The sequence below is a fragment of the Accipiter gentilis genome, chromosome 34 (genome assembly GCF_929443795.1).
Source record: "Accipiter gentilis chromosome 34, bAccGen1.1, whole genome shotgun sequence".
Taxonomy (NCBI): Eukaryota; Metazoa; Chordata; class Aves; order Accipitriformes; family Accipitridae; genus Astur; species Astur gentilis.
In genome coordinates, this window is record NC_064913.1 from 7644230 (window position 1) to 7663006 (window position 18777).

The following is an 18777-nucleotide window of genomic DNA, read 5'->3' on the forward strand; positions in this document are numbered from 1 at the left end:
CAAAGAGTTTCCTGTTGATGATGCTGTGTATTAATCACAATCCATTTGTAAATAAACAATTAGTTGAATGCTTTTATAATGAAATCTATGTTTTGAATATATCTCCGTTAATTATTACCTGAAGCACTAAGGGAAATCTTCTCAAAAGAGCATGCACAGAAAAAGTTTCAAAGTAGATATTCTTAACTGTCATATCCCTACACTACCCAAAATCCCCAATATATGCAAGAAATAGTGTGAAATTGGTACAGAGGAGTGGAAAAAGAAAGTACTGAAAGTTAACTGAAACAATTAGGAAGTTTTTAAAAGGAGGGCAGGAACATTAAAGGAAACTTTCTAACCAGCTGAAACATTCTAGCAGAGCAAACGAAAAGCGTAAGCCTGATCTGGGAGCCTGATCTGGGGACCATCTACAAGTTAGTCAACGAGATAAAGCCTTCAACAAATTTTGTGATGCTTCCTATCAAATGTGGCCATGAAAAAGCTACACATGGACACATACCTTAATTTCAATAATTTCACATAAAAGCATCTACTAGCAATGGCTATTTTTCCTTGAAAAAGAAATGTGGCAAATAACTAATATGCTCCAATGCTTTGCCTTTTTTTTTTTTTTTTTTTTTTTTAACTAACTGGTTTATCCAAGAAAAGATAGTCCACCTGTTTCAATCACATTTACTTATTTAGACCACAATCCTGCAGAAATGGTATCCTCATATAGTTTTGACTTCATCTTTTTTTGCTTTCTGCAGACACAACAGGTACGCGGAGCAGCAACGCGTACACGCCTGCGACTCATGCCATCAGGGTCTCTGGCCCTTCCCCTGTCCCCTTCCATGGGTTTCTCAGCCAGATGAGAAATCTGGCTGGCGTCAGTCTGAAAGACCTCATACAACTCCAAATGTCTTTGCTTGGGCTAGTTCAGAGCAAACAAAGGTAAACAGAGCAACTACATCTGTACCCAGCAACGTAGCACTTGTTTTCCCCATCGCTGGAAACAGCGACAGCAAGAGGAAGGTCTGCTGCTGGTTCTTGGAGGCCTTTTTTTGGTGGTATATCACCACATACCAGATAAGTAACAGAGAAATCACAGTCCATACTAAGGGTTTCAGAAATACCCTTACTTCATAAAGAAAGCTTTTACACTCAACCAAACATAGCAAAGCAAGCTAGGAGGAGAAACAGAAAGGAGATGAAATAATCGCCAAGTAAATCTGATGACAGTGATGGTATTAACTACAGCAGAGGTGGCATACTGCAGAGGAAATCAAAGTTCAAAAAATATCTTGTAGGACCGAGTGCCATAAAGGGTAATAGGGATTAAACAAAAAATGCCCGGGGTGGGGGAAGAATATCTTTGAATTGCTTATGGTCTGTGGAAATGGAGAAGGGAAATAAATGTTCATGTTCCCTACTGCTGAACAGTATGAAAAGGAAACCAAGACCCCTGGTATCAAATTTTCTTTCTTTCAAGATCCAAAAAGCACAGCCATAAGGCAATCTGCTGCTTGTATAGGAGCGCCAGCAGGGAGAAGGACAGCAAATTGGGTAGCACATAACAATAAGTCCCCCCTAAATTGTTGCTTCTCTCCCCTATTCTCTCTGCTATGAAATAATAAAAGGAAAACCAGCAGCAGACTGGTTTAGTAGTAAAAAATAAGAACAATGGTAAAAGCAACAGCGGGAGAAAGAGTAAAACAAGACTAAACCAGAATATTGTAGCCTCTGTTAATCCATTTCATATTGCCCTTTCAATTAAGCCTTAGCAATAGAACTGAAGGCAAACTGAGTAGAGGTACACTTAAGTTCAAGAAAAAGAGTAAGGACACCAGACTACAGCAGTTAGCAAAGAAATGGTAAAATTGTCCCAGGCAAAATAGTTCTCCATTTTTTTTTGTAGAAAGAACCTTACAGTCAACTACATATGTAGCAAAATATACACAGGAACCTAGTTTTATAAAGGCAAACCCCGAGAACAGTAAAAAGCACCTCCAAGTGATATTTTTCTCTCCAGTTCTAAAACATCAGATATGTTTGGTCTAAATACTATCAACCAGCAATTAATTACGTATTTTGTGCTAGAATTTAACCCGAGAGAGTGGCAAGAAGAAAAAAAAAAGTATATCTCGCAGGGTTACTGCTGAACAACCAGCGGTGGAAATAGGATTCATTTACTTGATAGAACTCCTCATCAGTGCCCGAGAAGTTTGTGGTAGTATGAGCACAGGTGATTCACATGGTGCCCATGCACATAAACATTTCCATGCCTGAGGACTACATTAAGCTCTGTCTAACCAAAAGGTACCATTGAATAATTGAAAATAATCTTAAAACTCAGAAGTCTGGTCTTTCAGAATTCTTAGAACTAGTATTTTTATGGTATAAGCACTGTGGGTTTTTTGTTTGTTTGTTTTGGTTGTGTTGGAGTTTTTTTCTCTTTGTGGTATTTTGTTTGGTGGTTGGGTTTTTTAAACCCTAGGAGTCTGTGCCTTATGTCTACTCTTTACTAAGACACTCTCTAAAGTCTTTTTTTTAAAGGAGTACTGGCAAGTTCATTGCACCATAAATCCCTGGCGTCAAAATTGAAGTCCTCACCATGTTCTCAAGTCAGTATAATGTCATTGTGGTTTCTGAGAGTTCATGCTGAACAAATTTCACTCAGGCTCCCTCCTCCTAATGTTCAAGGCAACTGTCTATATTAGTTAGGCTAGCTACCTTTGGCAAATAGCATAACACAGACTTCTGACACTACGTTACACTAAAGTTATGTCAGTTACGAGTTATCTTTAAAAACATGAAAACCTTTGTTAAAAGCACCCTTTTGATTATACATATTTTTTCTTGACATGCAGCATAAAATCTAACATTAAAATGGCTTTTCAAAGGTCTGCATATAGTAAGTTCTATTTGCCGACTATGTGAAGGTACATTTGCCCATATAAATATTGTAAATACATGTAAGCAAAGAACACAAGTTTATGCAAGTTCTCTCTGAATCTTTTAATTCTCTCTGAATCTTTTAACATGACAAATCAGGACATTTTATTTTTTTCTTTATTTTGCCAGTATGAAGTTGGACAAGAAAGCAATGATCTAAAGCATGCATAAAAAATAAAGCAATGGATACAAGCTAAGGTTCAGCAGGTTCAGGTGTTTTTAGAAAAATCACAATATTAGAAAGGTTAAAAAAATAAGACAGAATTGTTTCTAAGTAACAGAATGTCATTGCCGCAGAAGCTCTTGGAGACTGGACTATACTGTTACCTGCCTCCAGATATGACATATCCTCATATCTGCCATGAGCCTGTGACCCTAATACTCATGGTGACTGGACTTCAAGATCCCTTTTTTACTCCCTGTTATTCATCACTGACTCACTTCATTTTGTGACACTTCTCCCCTCCTCTTCCACTAAGGCGGGTGCCAGCTGTTGCTCTATAAAATATGGATGTATTTAGCCAGTTGCTCTGACTTTATTCAGTCAGCTGCTGCTATGGCAGCTGAGATATGAGAGCTTTCCTGTACTTCACAATGCAATATGCAGAACTTTGATGGTATAAATCACTAGAAATATTTTCTAAATACCACATGATCAGTAGTAGTACCAATTTTAAAATCTAAGTTATATTTAGACTCTCTTTGAACCAACGTAAGTCCTACAAATAATACATATACAGAAAATTCAACATGAGGAAGAGTAGGAAAGAAATGGCAATATAAAGTTTAAAAACTTTAAAAACAGGTGTTTTGGGTTTTGGTTTTTTTAAGGCTTTAAAAATGGTTAGGCAGACAAATTGGAAAATTTCGTCCCAAATCCCAGAGAAATAAGATTATTTTTAGCTCTGTAGTGGTGGAGATGTTCTGTCTGACTTAGAAAAGCTGGCCACAAAGGCCAGATCATCAGGGCAGAGACAGAAACACCATATATTTCTCAGGTTAAATAAACTTGTCTGAATTCTGTAGCATGGAAATACTAAAAAGGAAGTAAAATAATCACCAGAGGAAGCTAAATTATATACCTCAGTTGACTTTATGAAAGCAAGAGTAAAACGTAATGCTACAAAGAGTAATGTTTACTGATGCTGTTTGAGATGTAAGAATAAATGAATAACAAGTTGCCAGAAGCTGCTTTTCACTATAAAGATTTTCCACCCCTATTGCACTCAAACGTCTCATGCAAAAGGTTTAAAAGAAAGTGATAAGAACACAGATATGTGATAGCCCAATCACAAGCAACAACTAAACAAGCAAAAGCAATATGATCATAATCTGTATAATCAGCACACAAAACAGAATGTGAAAAGCTATGCCAAAAATAATAGCATTACACCTAAGCCGTCACAGTAATTTCGAAGTGGCTGGTTAATTCTTTATGTTTGAAGGCTATGCTACTTCTCTAGGTTGTTCTACGTCTTTTGGTGTGTGTCAGACAGTAATCTCACAATCATTAGAGGTCTCCTCTTCAGTTAATCTGAATTTTCTCTAACCTCTAATCAGCTATCAAAACCAATGTTCTCTCAGCTGAACTATTTCTCCCCCACCCCAATACTGATGTAAAAATAGCTACCTTCTCCAGGACTTTTCTCTCCAAACATCCTCACTTTCTTGCTCTTTCTACCAAGCCATCGAAAGACTCCAGTTTTTACTACTTCTTTAAAGATCTGGAATAACTCTGCTACCTGGTCAACTTCCAGCTCTTTTTCTTCTTTCTGATGCCTGCAATCACCTGTCACACGTTATTCACTTTGCAAAATGGCATGGGGGAGGGGAAAAAAGCTTACTTGATGGGTGGGCATTTTTCTTCTTGCTGCTGGCCTCTTCCAGAATGCCTGCCTATTTCTCTTTGGCACCATTAGAAGAGTTTCTGAGATCTTACACAGGAGAAGGAAATCAGTTCCCGCTTCTTTAGTATAAGGGCTAGTTAGCTGCCCAAACCAAATTATACATGGAAACCCTGCTCCCATTTGCCTTGACTAACTCCTTTTTTCTTATTAGCCTCACCAACCTACCACTAGAAATGACTGGCCTGGTAACTCCTTGCCAAAAATCATCCAGCAAAGGTCAGTCAGCCAATGCTGTCAGCTGGCACAGTGCTTGAAGTGTAAAATTCCCCTGCAAAGGTAATGAGACTTTTAAAAGCAGTGTTTTAACAGGCTTGATATGTACAAGTATATAGGGGTTTCCATTAGGCAAAAAGGAAATGAAGTTTATATGACTGAAAGACAAATTAATTTATATGAAACAAAGAACTAAAACAGATCAAGAGCTGATTTCTCAAAAAAGTAAAGATCTGACTGAAAAAATTATTGATTTATCATGTAAATAATGCATAAATAATGCAGCTTTTCAGTATAATAAAACCTCTATGCTATAATGTTGAGCACTAAGTATTCATAGTCATGCAGACGTACTAAACTATTAAGCAGAACAGGACTTACAAAATATTTGCCTAGACCTTTTCAGAGAAAACATTACATACTTCCCCCAAACTTACTCCTTAGATTCACAAAGACTTCTACTCCCAGCTGCAGCTTTTATCCATATTTCCTTTCACTCTGAAAACTCCTCACCTCCCCAGGTGTGCCAAGCCATCAAGCTTCATTAAGTCACCCTCAGCACATGCTTCTTTAATTAACTTTATCAATATTAATCTAGAAAAAGATGATTAGAAAGCCAGAAAGATATCTGCATTGCTTGGAAACAAACCCACCATCTGGTTATCAGATGTATTTTGTGTCTGAAGTGTATTATTTCTCTAATTCAGAATGTGAATGCTTTGGGGCAAGGATCATGTCTCCCACTATTTTTTATACATCATGCATTCTGACTGCATTCAGTAACAGCAAAACAAAAGGTCTTACAGCAAACTTTCTCTAAGTTACAAACACCCTACAAACTGGTTGGTGTTCAATCCTTACTAAGTCCTCTTTTAAACTGGTCTGTCTGATGAGGGCTCCACGTGTCCTGCCTTCACTCCTTTCTCTGCCATTCCACTATGCTGCCAGTTAAAAGGAAAGATTTTTTATCTATTCATTCAAAAAAAGGAGCACACATATAAATGAATAAGTAAAAACTGAAATGGAAAGTTTTGTTCTGCAGTTTTCTACTAACCCTACAAAGTGATCAGAAAAGTGAAAAATAGTCAAGTTCAAAAGTGGAACAGATTCTGATGATTGCTCTGAAAGCGATCTGCTACTTTTACTATATTATTTAATTTTAATTGTATTTGATCTGCACTCTGAACATTTTAGCTCACTGTTTGCTCCTACAGGATACAATGTCAATGTCTTAACAGATTTTAATATTTATAAACTACCAGCATTTGATTTAATTATTGGAATAAGTTAGTGTTATGAGTAAGAAGAAAAAATGTGATCCTTAAATAAGCTGAATGTGACTGCCTGAGGCATATTATAAGGCAAAACACCCCCAGCTGTTAGAAGTAATTATATACAGCTCTGAGTTCCTCATAAAATGTACCTTTGTTTATTTAGGAGAAAAAGGTCTTTGTTGCACCAGAACTATCAGACTGTTTTACATATCCTGGTATATGTATCTGTTGCCACATGCCTAAAATATTCTGGTTAATTTTCCTGACGGGAAGGGAACAACTATGCTGGTAAAACTGCCCTTACTACGGGCAAGACCAGTGTGGTATACTTGTTAGAAAAAGTAGGTAAACCCACAAAACTAGTTAATGAGTTTTAGTGGTACAGTTATGGATCTTGGAATAAGGACGAGTTCCCTTTTTAGCAGGTTACAGGTAACATAGTGACATATGAAATATTAAAAAAAAAATAAAGGCACCAAATAGGGACAAACAAGCTTTCTATTTTACTAGAGTTTACAAGTTGCAGTTACAAATGTCAGCGATGAAGTTGAAAAATAGAAACAGTGTACTTCCAAGGAGAAACACCCTGATTTACACTGTACTTAAACACTTAGCCTTCATGTCTTCAGTGTAACAGAAATCTGCGCTGAAGTGCTTTGTCAAGCAGGAACCCTCCTAAATATACAAGGCATCTTTGAGGATAAAAATAGTCATTCCCCAGGCCAATTCATCTCTGATAAGAATCCATTAACTTCAGAAGAATTATAGCAAAGATTTGTTATATGTTTGAACTAAAAGACGTGGTGTGGAACTTACTGTGGAATATTCTCCAATACGGGCCAGAAATGGGCAATGACTTTTGAATCATCAAGGAAAGAGGTCATTAAAAGTGAAGGGGATACTTTTATGGTGGACATTTAAGGTATACAAACATCAGAAGATTCAATGTCTTTAACAAGCAACTTCAATCCTTCCCAGTTTGCATATGAGCATTTCTGAAAGCATTCCATTTTACTGAATAATTCAATTTCCATGGTTCTTATGGAAGCGGAAATAAATACCAGTATGAAATAGTGACTTTATCTGAAAACTACTTATTCCTAGTATCTTATTTTTGGGGGTCCAGCAAGCACCACTTTAAAGGGACAGAGTTTATAGCAAGAAATGAGAGCACACTGTGCTTCCTATCAGCATCCGAGACTCATTCCTATTTCTTGTTCCAGTTACATATGGTAGATGGTACATGAGATTCAGCCACAGGTTCAGGCATCCCAATATGTCTTTAAATATACTAGTTACTGTTTTAGTAAGGAAAATAATTTATTTAGAGTATCTTGACAAATGATCCTTCAAACATTGTGGAAAAAGATTTCCTTCCTCCAACCTGAACATGATCATTGATTGGATATAGATGAAAATGATTCCTAGTTCAAAATGGCAAATAAAAGTAGAGACATTGGATTCCTCACGTAACTCATTACTTCATACACTTACAAGGACTTTTATATTGCTTTTTGATAAAAACCAGAAGGAATCATACTGACAAAATTACATGGGAAACAGCACAATGTGTTATGAGTTAGATGGGCAAATAATCTTATGCTGATATCTGGTATGTACAATTTTTTTTTCTTCCAAACAAAAATATTAGCCTTTGCTTAGTCATTTGTCTGAAAAAAACCCCTAACCGGTGAAGAAGTGAAGTTCCATAAAAATACATGAGGTTTTTATACTTCTAATGTATGTATATTTTGTTTATAATGTGAATAATAAAACTACTCCAAGTGACTTCAGATAGGACAGGAAAAAATGTTTCTGATACAGTTCTATACATAACGAAATAGAACCTGGGAAAAAAAAGCTTGCATAGGAATAATCCCAAATATTTGTTTTGATGGATTTTCTCTAAAACCTGTCACAGCTTTGAACTGAGAATAAAAAGTGCTTGCTTAACTGGATCATTGGTATGCTACAATTTCTTTATTTTCTTTTTCCTTTGAAACTTTTCTTACAGATTTAAACAATTAATAAGATTTCATTATTTCACATAAAAAAAATTACACTGATACATGGCAATGAGGGCCAATTCTGGAGTTTTGCATATTCTTGGATTACTCTACATACTTATTAACTGTTTCTCATATTTATTGCTTGTCTTTGTTTCATTAATTTTATCATTGGAATACTTTTTGTCTATTTTCTCTATTTTAAAGTTCCCTTTAGCCTTCATACACGAGAACTGGCCATATAGTTGTCGATGAGAAGAATATATGCCTTGCTTTAGCATCTCATAAGACTGCTTTTGTATTCAGAATTCTGAAGCAATTACTGAATATATTATCATTTTTATTGGGAATTAGTATGTTACTGTTGGAAGCCTTGGTGCTTCAGAGGACAGTGCTTGTGATTAGAGAATTTAAAGTGATGTTTCAGCTGCCCTGTGACACAATCATAGAGCTGGCCATCTAGCCCACCACCTTCTTGGCACTGTACCTTGTCTCAAATGTAGGTTATTTCTCCTAAAATTCCTAAAAAGTTTCCAGTTGTGGAGACTCCCTCTGATCTCAGCAGTCTGTTCTAGTGTTTCTTTGCTTTCACTAGATTGATTGACTGATTCTCTTTATATCTGAAGGTACATTTTATATATTTGAAGATAATAATTCTGTGTCCATTAGTCTCTTCTTCTCCAGGCTTTCAGCCTACATCTTGAAAATTCTTCTCACAGGTTATGTTCTCTAGATTTCTGATTGTTTCTATTGCCGTCTTCTGAATTCTCAAGACAGTCCACATCTCTCTTCAAGAGTGGGACCCAAAGCTGGATACAAGACTTCAGCTGAAGCTTTATTGGTGCTAAGGAAGGTCCAGGAATATTTCACGTTCTGCAGGTTCAAGTTCTGTTTAGCTATCCCACCATGGCATTTGCCTTTATACTGTTGCTCTGTTGTATTTTTATCATCCACATTAATCTCCAGAACCACTTCTGTAGAATTATTACAATCCTGTTTCCCATATCATGTAGGTGTTATATTTCTTCATTCCAGCCTTCCCATACCTTGTATGAATTCCTAAAAAATAACTATGAGGTTTTATCAGAGGGCTCTTTCCATACCAATGGATGAAGCTTATTCCCTACCTGGGTTTGAGATCCTACCTCTGTCACTGGCAATTACACCACCCTAGGTTATCTTCAGTGTAGGTCCTACCTTCTGAATAATTCTGCTTATTGCTCATAAGACACTTAATCCATTTCATCTTCCTACGTTGTGATTTATAGTAGAACCTTATCTGAATGGATAGCAAGTTATTCCTACTTAGTCTTCTACCAGATGATAACAATCTTTTTCTACATTGCCCTGTTAACACCTTCTTCACTGTTTGTGCCACTGCAGAGCTTCATATCTGCCCAGCTTCTTTCCTTTAACATCCCTGCATGCATCCTCCACTGGTATCATCTTGATCTCTAATGCTGTCCAGTCCCACCTTTGCAGCTTCCCTACCTGCTTCCTAATAGATTTCCCAATGGGCACTTCATTCACTGGGAATTCTGCCTTCCCTGGCCTGCCCTTGTGGGGAAATCAGGCTGTTGTTCTTACAGATCAAGTGAAGGATCTGGGTGGTGGCAAGTGGTGTCCAGTGGTCACAGATCTAGGTAAGAGAATATCTGATAATAGAAATGGTTGCATCTTAATTCCCACATCAGGTGATCTTTCTCAGTTTTTTTTTAAACAACTTTTAAAAATCCTTTAAAGCTCTTCTGTTTGTGCAAGTGGCCCTCTCCACAAGTTTCTGTATTTGCTAGCTTTTAAATTTCTCTTGCTTAAATGACATAGCTTAGAAGCTTTATTGCCATAGAGTAGAAATTTTAATCTACCTGGTCCAGGTCCCCCCTAGAGAATATGTGTGACCTTACCTGTTTAATGACCTGGCATCCACCTGCCAATGAAAGCAACTCACAGTGTGATCTGCAGTCTGTTCCAGGCACAAAAAGCTAGACCCAAGAGGCTCCTTGTTGTTTTTTTTGTTGGTTTTTTTTAAATCAGGATGATTCCATATTGAAATCCCTAATACTTTCCTACAGCAGATATCTTACAAAGTTTGGAATTCTGTGAAATCAGAATTAAAAGCCATTCACTCTTTCTCGTCTTAGAATTTTTGCTTTGGTTTTTGGTTTTTTTGGTTTGTTTTGGTGGGTTTTTTTTTCTTTTCTTAAGTAATAAATATTCATAGTTAATACTTCTCATTACTTCTATTTTACCATTATTTTCTTTTGAGATGTTTTATTCATACTTGATAATGAGTCTCCATTTATGATTACAGCCTGTCACCATTAATAAGATTTCTCTTTCTTAAAGATTAACTAGCTTGATTTCCCTTACTGCTCATTTAAAAAAAGAAAAAAACAAACTATGTACTGAGCCATTGCTTTATAGAAATCAGTTTATGGTAGAGTAGAACAATTTCCTTTTGAACCAATTTTTTTGTCTCATAAAAATATATATACATAAACTACTTTCTACAAAATGCACAAACTCTCATTTTAGCATTCTTTGATTTTCAGGTTCTGGAGTGGGTTTTTTTAATTTTCAATTTTCCCCATTAGCTTTTTCAGAATTTTGCTAGTATCAGTGTAGATAAACAGACTAATGCAACTTCGGTCATACTGTTTTGATTATTGGCATGACTAACTTTTCAGTTTTCTGGCAATGTCTCATTTTTCCAAGAGTTTTTGAAAAAGAAAATGAATGGCCCAGAAAGGTTCTTGGACTGTTCTTTCTGTCCTCTTAAGAGGAAGTAGCCTAAAAGTATATAGTAACAACTTTTAGCACCAAGTCTAAACATTGAAGGAATACCCAATATTTCTGTGTTGCTTCAGAATGGATGTTAAACTTTGACACACCTAAATCTCAGAAAACAGTCCAGTCTTCACATTTTCCATGTTAGCCATGCTGGCTAACTCTTTCTGTAGGTAACTTTTACCTGAGGAATCCTCTAATTGCCTCTAGCAGTTTGGGACTACCCGTTCTGGGAACCTAGGCAAGCTGTACTTCGATGTCTGCATAGACTTTACCACATCCGTGTCTCCTGGGAAGTCCAAGAAGATATGGATGATTAATACAGTGACTTCCTGAAGGTACTGCTTAAGTTCTACCTATATAGTTGTTGGGACTATCAGCCTTTTCAACCCAAAGTTGAAACATAAAATGTAGGATCTACTCAGATTGACTGAACCTGAACCTTGATCTCGTGCATTGTAAGAGGGTACAAACCGTTACTGCATAGCTTATTGTTCTCCATCCCTACTGCTGAAGTTGAAGGAATATTTTCTCAACGGATGCTTAGAGTCTGGGCTTCAGCTGAAATATCTTACAAAGTGGTGACTTCTCTGCACAAAATAAGAAGGAATTAATGGTGGGCACTAAGGTAACAGTAGAAAGGTAGAGAGCAGCTAGTGCAGAGGATGTGAAGAAGAGTGGACTCGTTGATCTGGTGTCAGTATAGCCTCCTGTTAACTCCCTCTCCAGTATGCTTTCACTGCTATAAGGAGCAAAAATTAGTAAGCACAAGCCTTTAACTCAGCTTAACAAGACCAACTTAAATTGTTTTGATTAGGAAGCATAGAATTTTTCTGGACATAATAATCTAGAAACATTTCATATAAAATGATATTGATGTGTTACTTTGGCTTTCATTCCTCTTTCATTAATGTTTAAATATGCAGATTTCTTAAAGGACAGATATTCTTATTTCCACTTTGTTCTACTTATAAGTAACGAACCCAATGACTCAAATGAGAAGACACAGCTTGCAAAGAAAGTGGAAAATTAGAGATTTTCAGCTAAGCAGTGTGGTTGTATTTGAAAGCACAAGTGAGTGGGATGTTCACTGTTTTAGCAGAATTTCACGGATGTGTCAAAGAGTAAGATTTTGCAAGGAAGAGGAAAGTGGCTGAACAGTATTTGTTTACTGTATGTTTCTCAACCACATAGATTACTCAAAGAAGAAGACAAACATAAAATAAACCGCAAACCATGTAAAATTAATGCTTGCAGTGCAAGTGCGCCCTTGTGAATTGGATTGCCTATAAAATAAATAAGTAATGATGAATGTTATTTTTTATAAGTATGATTTATGCCACTGTTCATCACATGCCATTACACAAAAATGCACAATTAGAGATCCAAGCAGCAGCTCTACTCATTTCAGCTGTCTGCCAAATGTTATGTTATGCTTGCATTTTAATTTAATAACTGTGAAGCAAGAGAGGAAGATATGCAACTTGGTTTTTATCAAAGTGGAAAACGAAGGCTTAGAAGAAGACCTTGTTTCTAAATCTGATATTCTCTACCTTTTTTTTCTCTTTCAGCCTTAAGAGGCAAGTAGCCTAAATTCTATATACCTATTTCTTATTGAAATAGTGCTAAGTAAAATGTTCTTCACTTCTCTCTAGTTGAACATGGACATGAATTTGAATAGTATCTATAGGTAGCAGAGAGGAAAATCTTCTTTTCTAGTTTTTAGGTTTCTGTCATCCCCTTATGGACTATTTTGGCAGCAGTTTTTGCATATATACCCTTTCACATATACGTGCCACTACACCTTGCTCTTCTGTATGTGACCTACAGAGGATCACTCTACAGGATATAGTACCCTTAATTGTAGCATTATGCAAAAAATTCCAAGAAAAGTTTGTTATAAGCTGTGGGTCTAACTCAATACCCTATCAAAGAGCAAGGACCTGCCCACTTGCATTTCCTTTCCATTTAAACAAGCTCATTTTTTGATACTGGTTTCAGTAAGCAGACAATATTCTAAAGGGATATCCCACAAAATATTCACATTACAAAAATCTAACATCTGATTATTTCTCATATTGATTGTGTGATCCAATGAAAAGTAACATTTCATACCTTTTCATGAACCTTTTGCCCTGGCTCCATTCCTTCAATATGCTCTGATTCAGCAGGCCCTTCACCAGCTGCCATTTTCCTTTGAATGTGTGCATTTTGTTCACGCAAAGCTACAATCTGCAAAAGAAAGAAAATAAGTGGTCAATATACATAAGAAACCAAAAAACTACTGAGCAGACAACTTGTTAAATCTATTAACATTTTCATCCTATCTTGGTAATTTGTAGCATTTGCAAATTTACGTCTGTACATTCAGGGAAGTTTAAAAACCAAACCTATTAATAATGACTAAAGGCCATTAAGGATACAAAGGAACCAATAAATGACAGGATAGTCAACATTGTCTTGTTTTATCTTCTATCATAACTTCATGCTAGGGTACTTTTTTTAATCTCAAAAGATGAAAGAGCTGTTAGGCATTGATTTTGTAACACTGCAAGAACAAGACTCATTCTTTCATATAGCACACAATGGATGCCAAACTGGTGTTATAGCAAAAACAGTGCCAAAAGGCTATGAATCAAAACCAAGTGATGTAAAGCGAAGTGTTAGCTTTCTGTCAACTTCCCATCTGTTAGTAACTGCAACATAAGTTTTCAGTGTTTTTTGCTAAGAAAAAGTGTACGTAAATGTCCTCTTCTGTGGTATTCATTGACTATTTTAGAGCATAGACAAGTAGGTTTTATTGTATTAAAATTATTGTTTTATTTATTGGTAGTGCTATTAAAAATCCCATGCAGCTAGTGGAAAATACGCTGCTTTCTCTCAAACTTTGTAGCTTACTCTAAGACAATACACAGGATGGAAAGATTCAGGTCCTAAAACATTTTACATGTTATACTATGCTAAGTTGGAAGATCTGGCTAATATAAAACATTTATTTTGATAAATTGCACAGTTAGATCTCTCTGTACCATTCTGCTTTCATAAGCACATATAATAAATGATTTGCTGAGTGGATAATATTGTGTATTAAACACAGTAGAAGACTGGTAGGATGTATAGATGTCATTTCTGCAAAGCTGGTGTAAATTTAAAGGCTTCTGTCACTGTATTGTGTCTGCATAAATCCTGAGTCAGAAATGCCTCAAACCACTGTCCTGTCCTAGAATACAAAGGCAAGGGGTAGGAGGGAAGATTTAAGACAGTACTACCTGGTAAGCTTGTACAGCAGCCAAGATTTTGTGGGATATTTAATTTAATTTAATTTTAATTTACATTAAAAATATATTTACTTTGATCTGTATAATTTAGTTGGGGAAAAAAAGACTTTATTTCAAATATGTTTTTTAACTGATGTTTAAGTTCAGATTGTAAAGACTATTTGAATCTGCTCTGAAAAGCATTTGAGATCTCAGAGACACATCACTTCAAACAAGTCTTAATACAAATGTTGAAAACTGTTGTGGTATGAGTCAGGCTGATTCACTGCTCACTAAATTCCAGGTTACAGCCCTTGCAGAACTCGTGTGACTCCCACTGATTTCAATGCCAAAACTGAGACTTGAGGGCAACATTCCACCCTAAGCAATTATAGGAAAATATAAGAGTGGAATTAAAATTGAGACAATCTGTGTCTTTTGGGGTTGTACAAATACACTGAGCTTTAAAATGTTTTGCTTAAATAAGAGAATTAGGTCTGTCTCAAATAACAGAAAAAGGTCTTTATAATCTCATTAGCATAGACTCCCTTGGTAGACAGTAATCGGTAATTTAATAACTCTTTTTTCTGAATAGCTTCACTCATTTTTTTTTTCTTTACTGTTCAAATGGTTCTCAAATCTCAACTACAGAAATATGATTCCCAGCAAGCAAAATTAGCCATCAATTAGTGCTAAAAGTGACTTCAGATAGACTAAGGGATATACTTCAATGTATATATTATAGAATTATGATTTATGGAGAGTAATTGAACATGATGTGAAACAAACGTAAAATCACAGGATATGTTAACTGGCAGTCAACAATAGATCTGGATTTCATGTGAGTATCCTTCATTGATCCGTTACAATGCAGACTTCACTATGCCTTCATTTTGAATTATCACCTGTGTCTAATACAAATCCTTAATCACCCTTTAGCTCAATAAGAATATTGCATTAACAGTACTGCAAAATTTTATCATTTCATCACATATTCCACAATGGTTTATTTTTTCTTGGCCTCTGCTGGTGTTTAGGTACCCTAGGGTCACCACTTTCTAAGTAAGTAAGTAAATAAATAAATAAAATTCAATTATCCCTTCAAAGTGAAAGGCAAATAAAAGAATACAATATTGTGTATCATTATTTGGGGGGATTCACTTGATTATTGAGTCTTTGGGAACAATTTCTTTGCAAAAAATCTATCCATTGTTAAAGCTTATTTTTTCAGTGGTTTTATTACTGTAATGAATGCAGAGTAACTGTATACAGGAATATCATGGAATTTGAAGTCTGGCTCGTCTTAAAAGTTTCAGCTCTAGGGTAGTCATCAGATAACAGATCTAAGTTCTGAAGAACCACAAAGCTAACTTGCTTTCATACTTGTTCTCTCCTCTTGATTTAAAGAATAAATTAAGGCAGAAATAGTGCTCCTCAGGAAGCATGGAAAATCTCCTGTGTCTTACAAATAAAAGTGAATTTTTACTTTTCAGTTTGTTGAGGCAAAAGGTTTTTAATGGCTACCACACTCTTGTTTATTACTTACTTATTTCTTATTTAACTTGAACTTTCAATAATGTGCAAATTATTTGAAAATGTGCTAATTTAATCACTGAAAAATTTGTGTAACTTTCTACACAAGTAGAAAAAACATGGCTGAATAGATGATGAAGATGGTGAAACAGGTGAAGGTGAAGACATGGATGAGATTAATCTTTTTCCTAGGTAGCCTCTTTAATCTTCTTAAATTCTAATGATCATTACAACAGCAGACAGCGATAATAGCACAGATCTAGGTAAGAAACTGACTGTTCAATACAGATAAAACTCAGTAATACTACTTTTGAGAAATGCCTCTTTCTTATATTGATGCTTTTATGTTTATGATGTCCAACTTAACATGCCTACTACAAAACAAGGATGTCATGCAGGACAGTGTCAAATACCTGGACTTGTGCAAAGCATTTGACACTGACCCGCACCACATCCTTGTCTCTAAATTGGAGAGACATGGATTTGATGGCTGGACCACTCAGGGGATAAGGAATTGGCTGAATGATTGCACTCAAAGAGTTGCGGTCAATGGCTCAATGTTCAAGTGGAGACCATTGATGAGTGACGTTCCTCAGGGGTCAGTATTGGGACCAGCAAGTGTCTAACATCTTTGTCGGTGCCATGGACAGTAGGATTGAGCGCACCCTCAGCAAGTTTGCCGATGACACCAAGCTGGTGGTGCGGTCAATATGCTGGAGGGAAGGGATGCCATCCAGAGGGACCTGGACAGGCTTGAGAGGTGGGCCCGTGCAAACCTCATGAAGTTCAACAAGGCCAAGTGCAAGGTCCTGCGCATCGGTTGGGGCAATCCCAAGCACAAATACAGGCTGGGCGATGAGCGGATTGCGAGCAGCCCTGAAAAGGACTTGGGGGTATTGGTTGATGAGAACCTCAACATGACCCAGCAATGTGCGTTTGCAGCCCAGAAAGCAAATCGTATCCTGAGCTGCATCAAAAGAAGCGTGACCAGCAGTTCGAAGGAGGTGACTCTCCCCTCTGCTCCACTCTCATAAGACCCCAACACCAGTACTGCGTTCAGTTCTGGGGCCCTCAACATACAAAGGACATGGACTGTTGGAGTGAGTCCAGAGAAGGACCACAAAGATGATCAGAGGGCTGGAGCACCTCTCCTATGAAGACAGACTGAGAGAGTTCCAGTTCAGCCTGCAGAAGAGAATGCTCTGGGGAGACCTTAGAGCAGCCTTCCAGTACCTAATGGGGGCCTACAAGAAAGCTGGAGAGGGACTTTTTACAAGGGCATGTAGTGATAGGACAAGGGGTAATGGCTTTAAACTGAAAGAGGGTAGATTTAGATAAGATGCGAGGAAGAAGTTCTTCACTGTGAGGGTGGTGAGGGCTGTGGCTGCCCCATCCCTGGCAGTGTTCCAGGCCAGGCTGGACGGGGCTTTGAGCAACCTGGTCTAGTGGAAGGTGTCCCTGCCCATGGCAGGGGGGTTGGAACTAGATGATCTTTAAGGTCCCTTCCAACCCAAACCATTCTATGATTCTATGAAAACTTGTCTACAGACAGCTTTCCAAGTACCTACATACTATTTAACCCCATAAGGTTAAATTCCTAATGGTTTTCATGCTAAGTTCTCCTTTGAAAAAGTAAAAGGTAACATTCTTGAGGCTGGAGTCATATCTGCTCAAACCAAACAAACCCCAAAAAATTAAAAGACAGATTAATAGAAAATAAATGTGGATAAATACCACTGTTGTATTTACCATTGTTGTACCCCAAACTGGACAATCAACCTAAGAATTCAAGTCCAAATTATACCTGCTAAAATATGATCAAACATATCATGTATTTTTTCTTTATCAGCTTCTGATTGTGGACCTCAAATGATTAGATTCCTTTTCTAAATTGCTATCACAGACATTATTTTCCTATTTAGCACACTTGTCAAGATTTGACCTGGACCACAGCAACACATTTCAACATGACTCTAATGTAAAGGGAGTGTAAAATTTCAGAGATGCTAGTCTCTCCATGGTTAAGTCCAAAGATAGGTTTCCATTGCAAGTTTAAATTTGGCTCCCTGATGACTTTGCCAAACTCAGTCAGCTGAAGTGAAAAGTTGTTTTTTTGACTGAGAGAACTGAAACAATGGTTGTGAATTTAAGAAGATTAGAATGTAGAGTATTACTTTTCTAGTTGGACCTTTCTAACTTTTGTTGCTTAAGCCCATGACAATATCCTATAATCTAAAGAAACATTGCTTTATCTTGTTCTCTTCTCACAGGCATTTTGATCTTCAATATTCTTCTTACATTTTTTAATCATTTTTTATGACTGACAAGGGACAATTTCATAACACTGAAACTTTAAAGAACTTCCATCTATTTAGATTCTGTCTTCTGGATTTCAAAGGTAGACAGAAACAAATGGCATAGTTTCTAAAGCCCCACTCTGTCATAATCATTTTGAACATATCCTTACACAACTTTTACCTTTTTGTCTCAACTCTAAAATATTGTCAACTTTCCTAAAGCCCAGCTTTTTGAATTACAATTTTGGTAAACATGCCTACTACATTACTCATATAAATTCCTTCCAAAATCTTAGCAAAATTTGTGTCCATTATCTACCGACATCACCAAATGATTTTTTTATGAAGTTAGGATTCAACGATTCAGATTCAAATTTACAACTGGTCTTCATTTCCATAAATGACCAAATATACATTTCCATAAATGACCAAATCTACATCTCATGCCTGTACACTTGAAAAGAGTAGTCTGAATTCAGGTATTAAGGGAATATTAATTTCAAATATTAAAATACACCATAGAACAGAATATCAATACATAAGCCAGAACTGATCTGAAGAAGTAC

General features: G+C 36.5%; 1 protein-coding gene across 10 annotated transcripts in view; it reads right to left on the bottom strand.

Annotated features, from left to right (window-relative positions):
- Window positions 1-18777, bottom strand: part of PPFIA2 (PTPRF interacting protein alpha 2) — a 594728-nt gene that overhangs the window by 71277 nt on the left and 504674 nt on the right. For all 10 annotated transcript variants that reach the window (XM_049791955.1, XM_049791956.1, XM_049791957.1 and 7 more), the window contains one exon: window positions 13240-13356. In XM_049791955.1, coding sequence (XP_049647912.1) covers window positions 13240-13356 — 117 coding nt within the window. The remainder of the gene's footprint in view (window positions 1-13239; window positions 13357-18777) is intronic.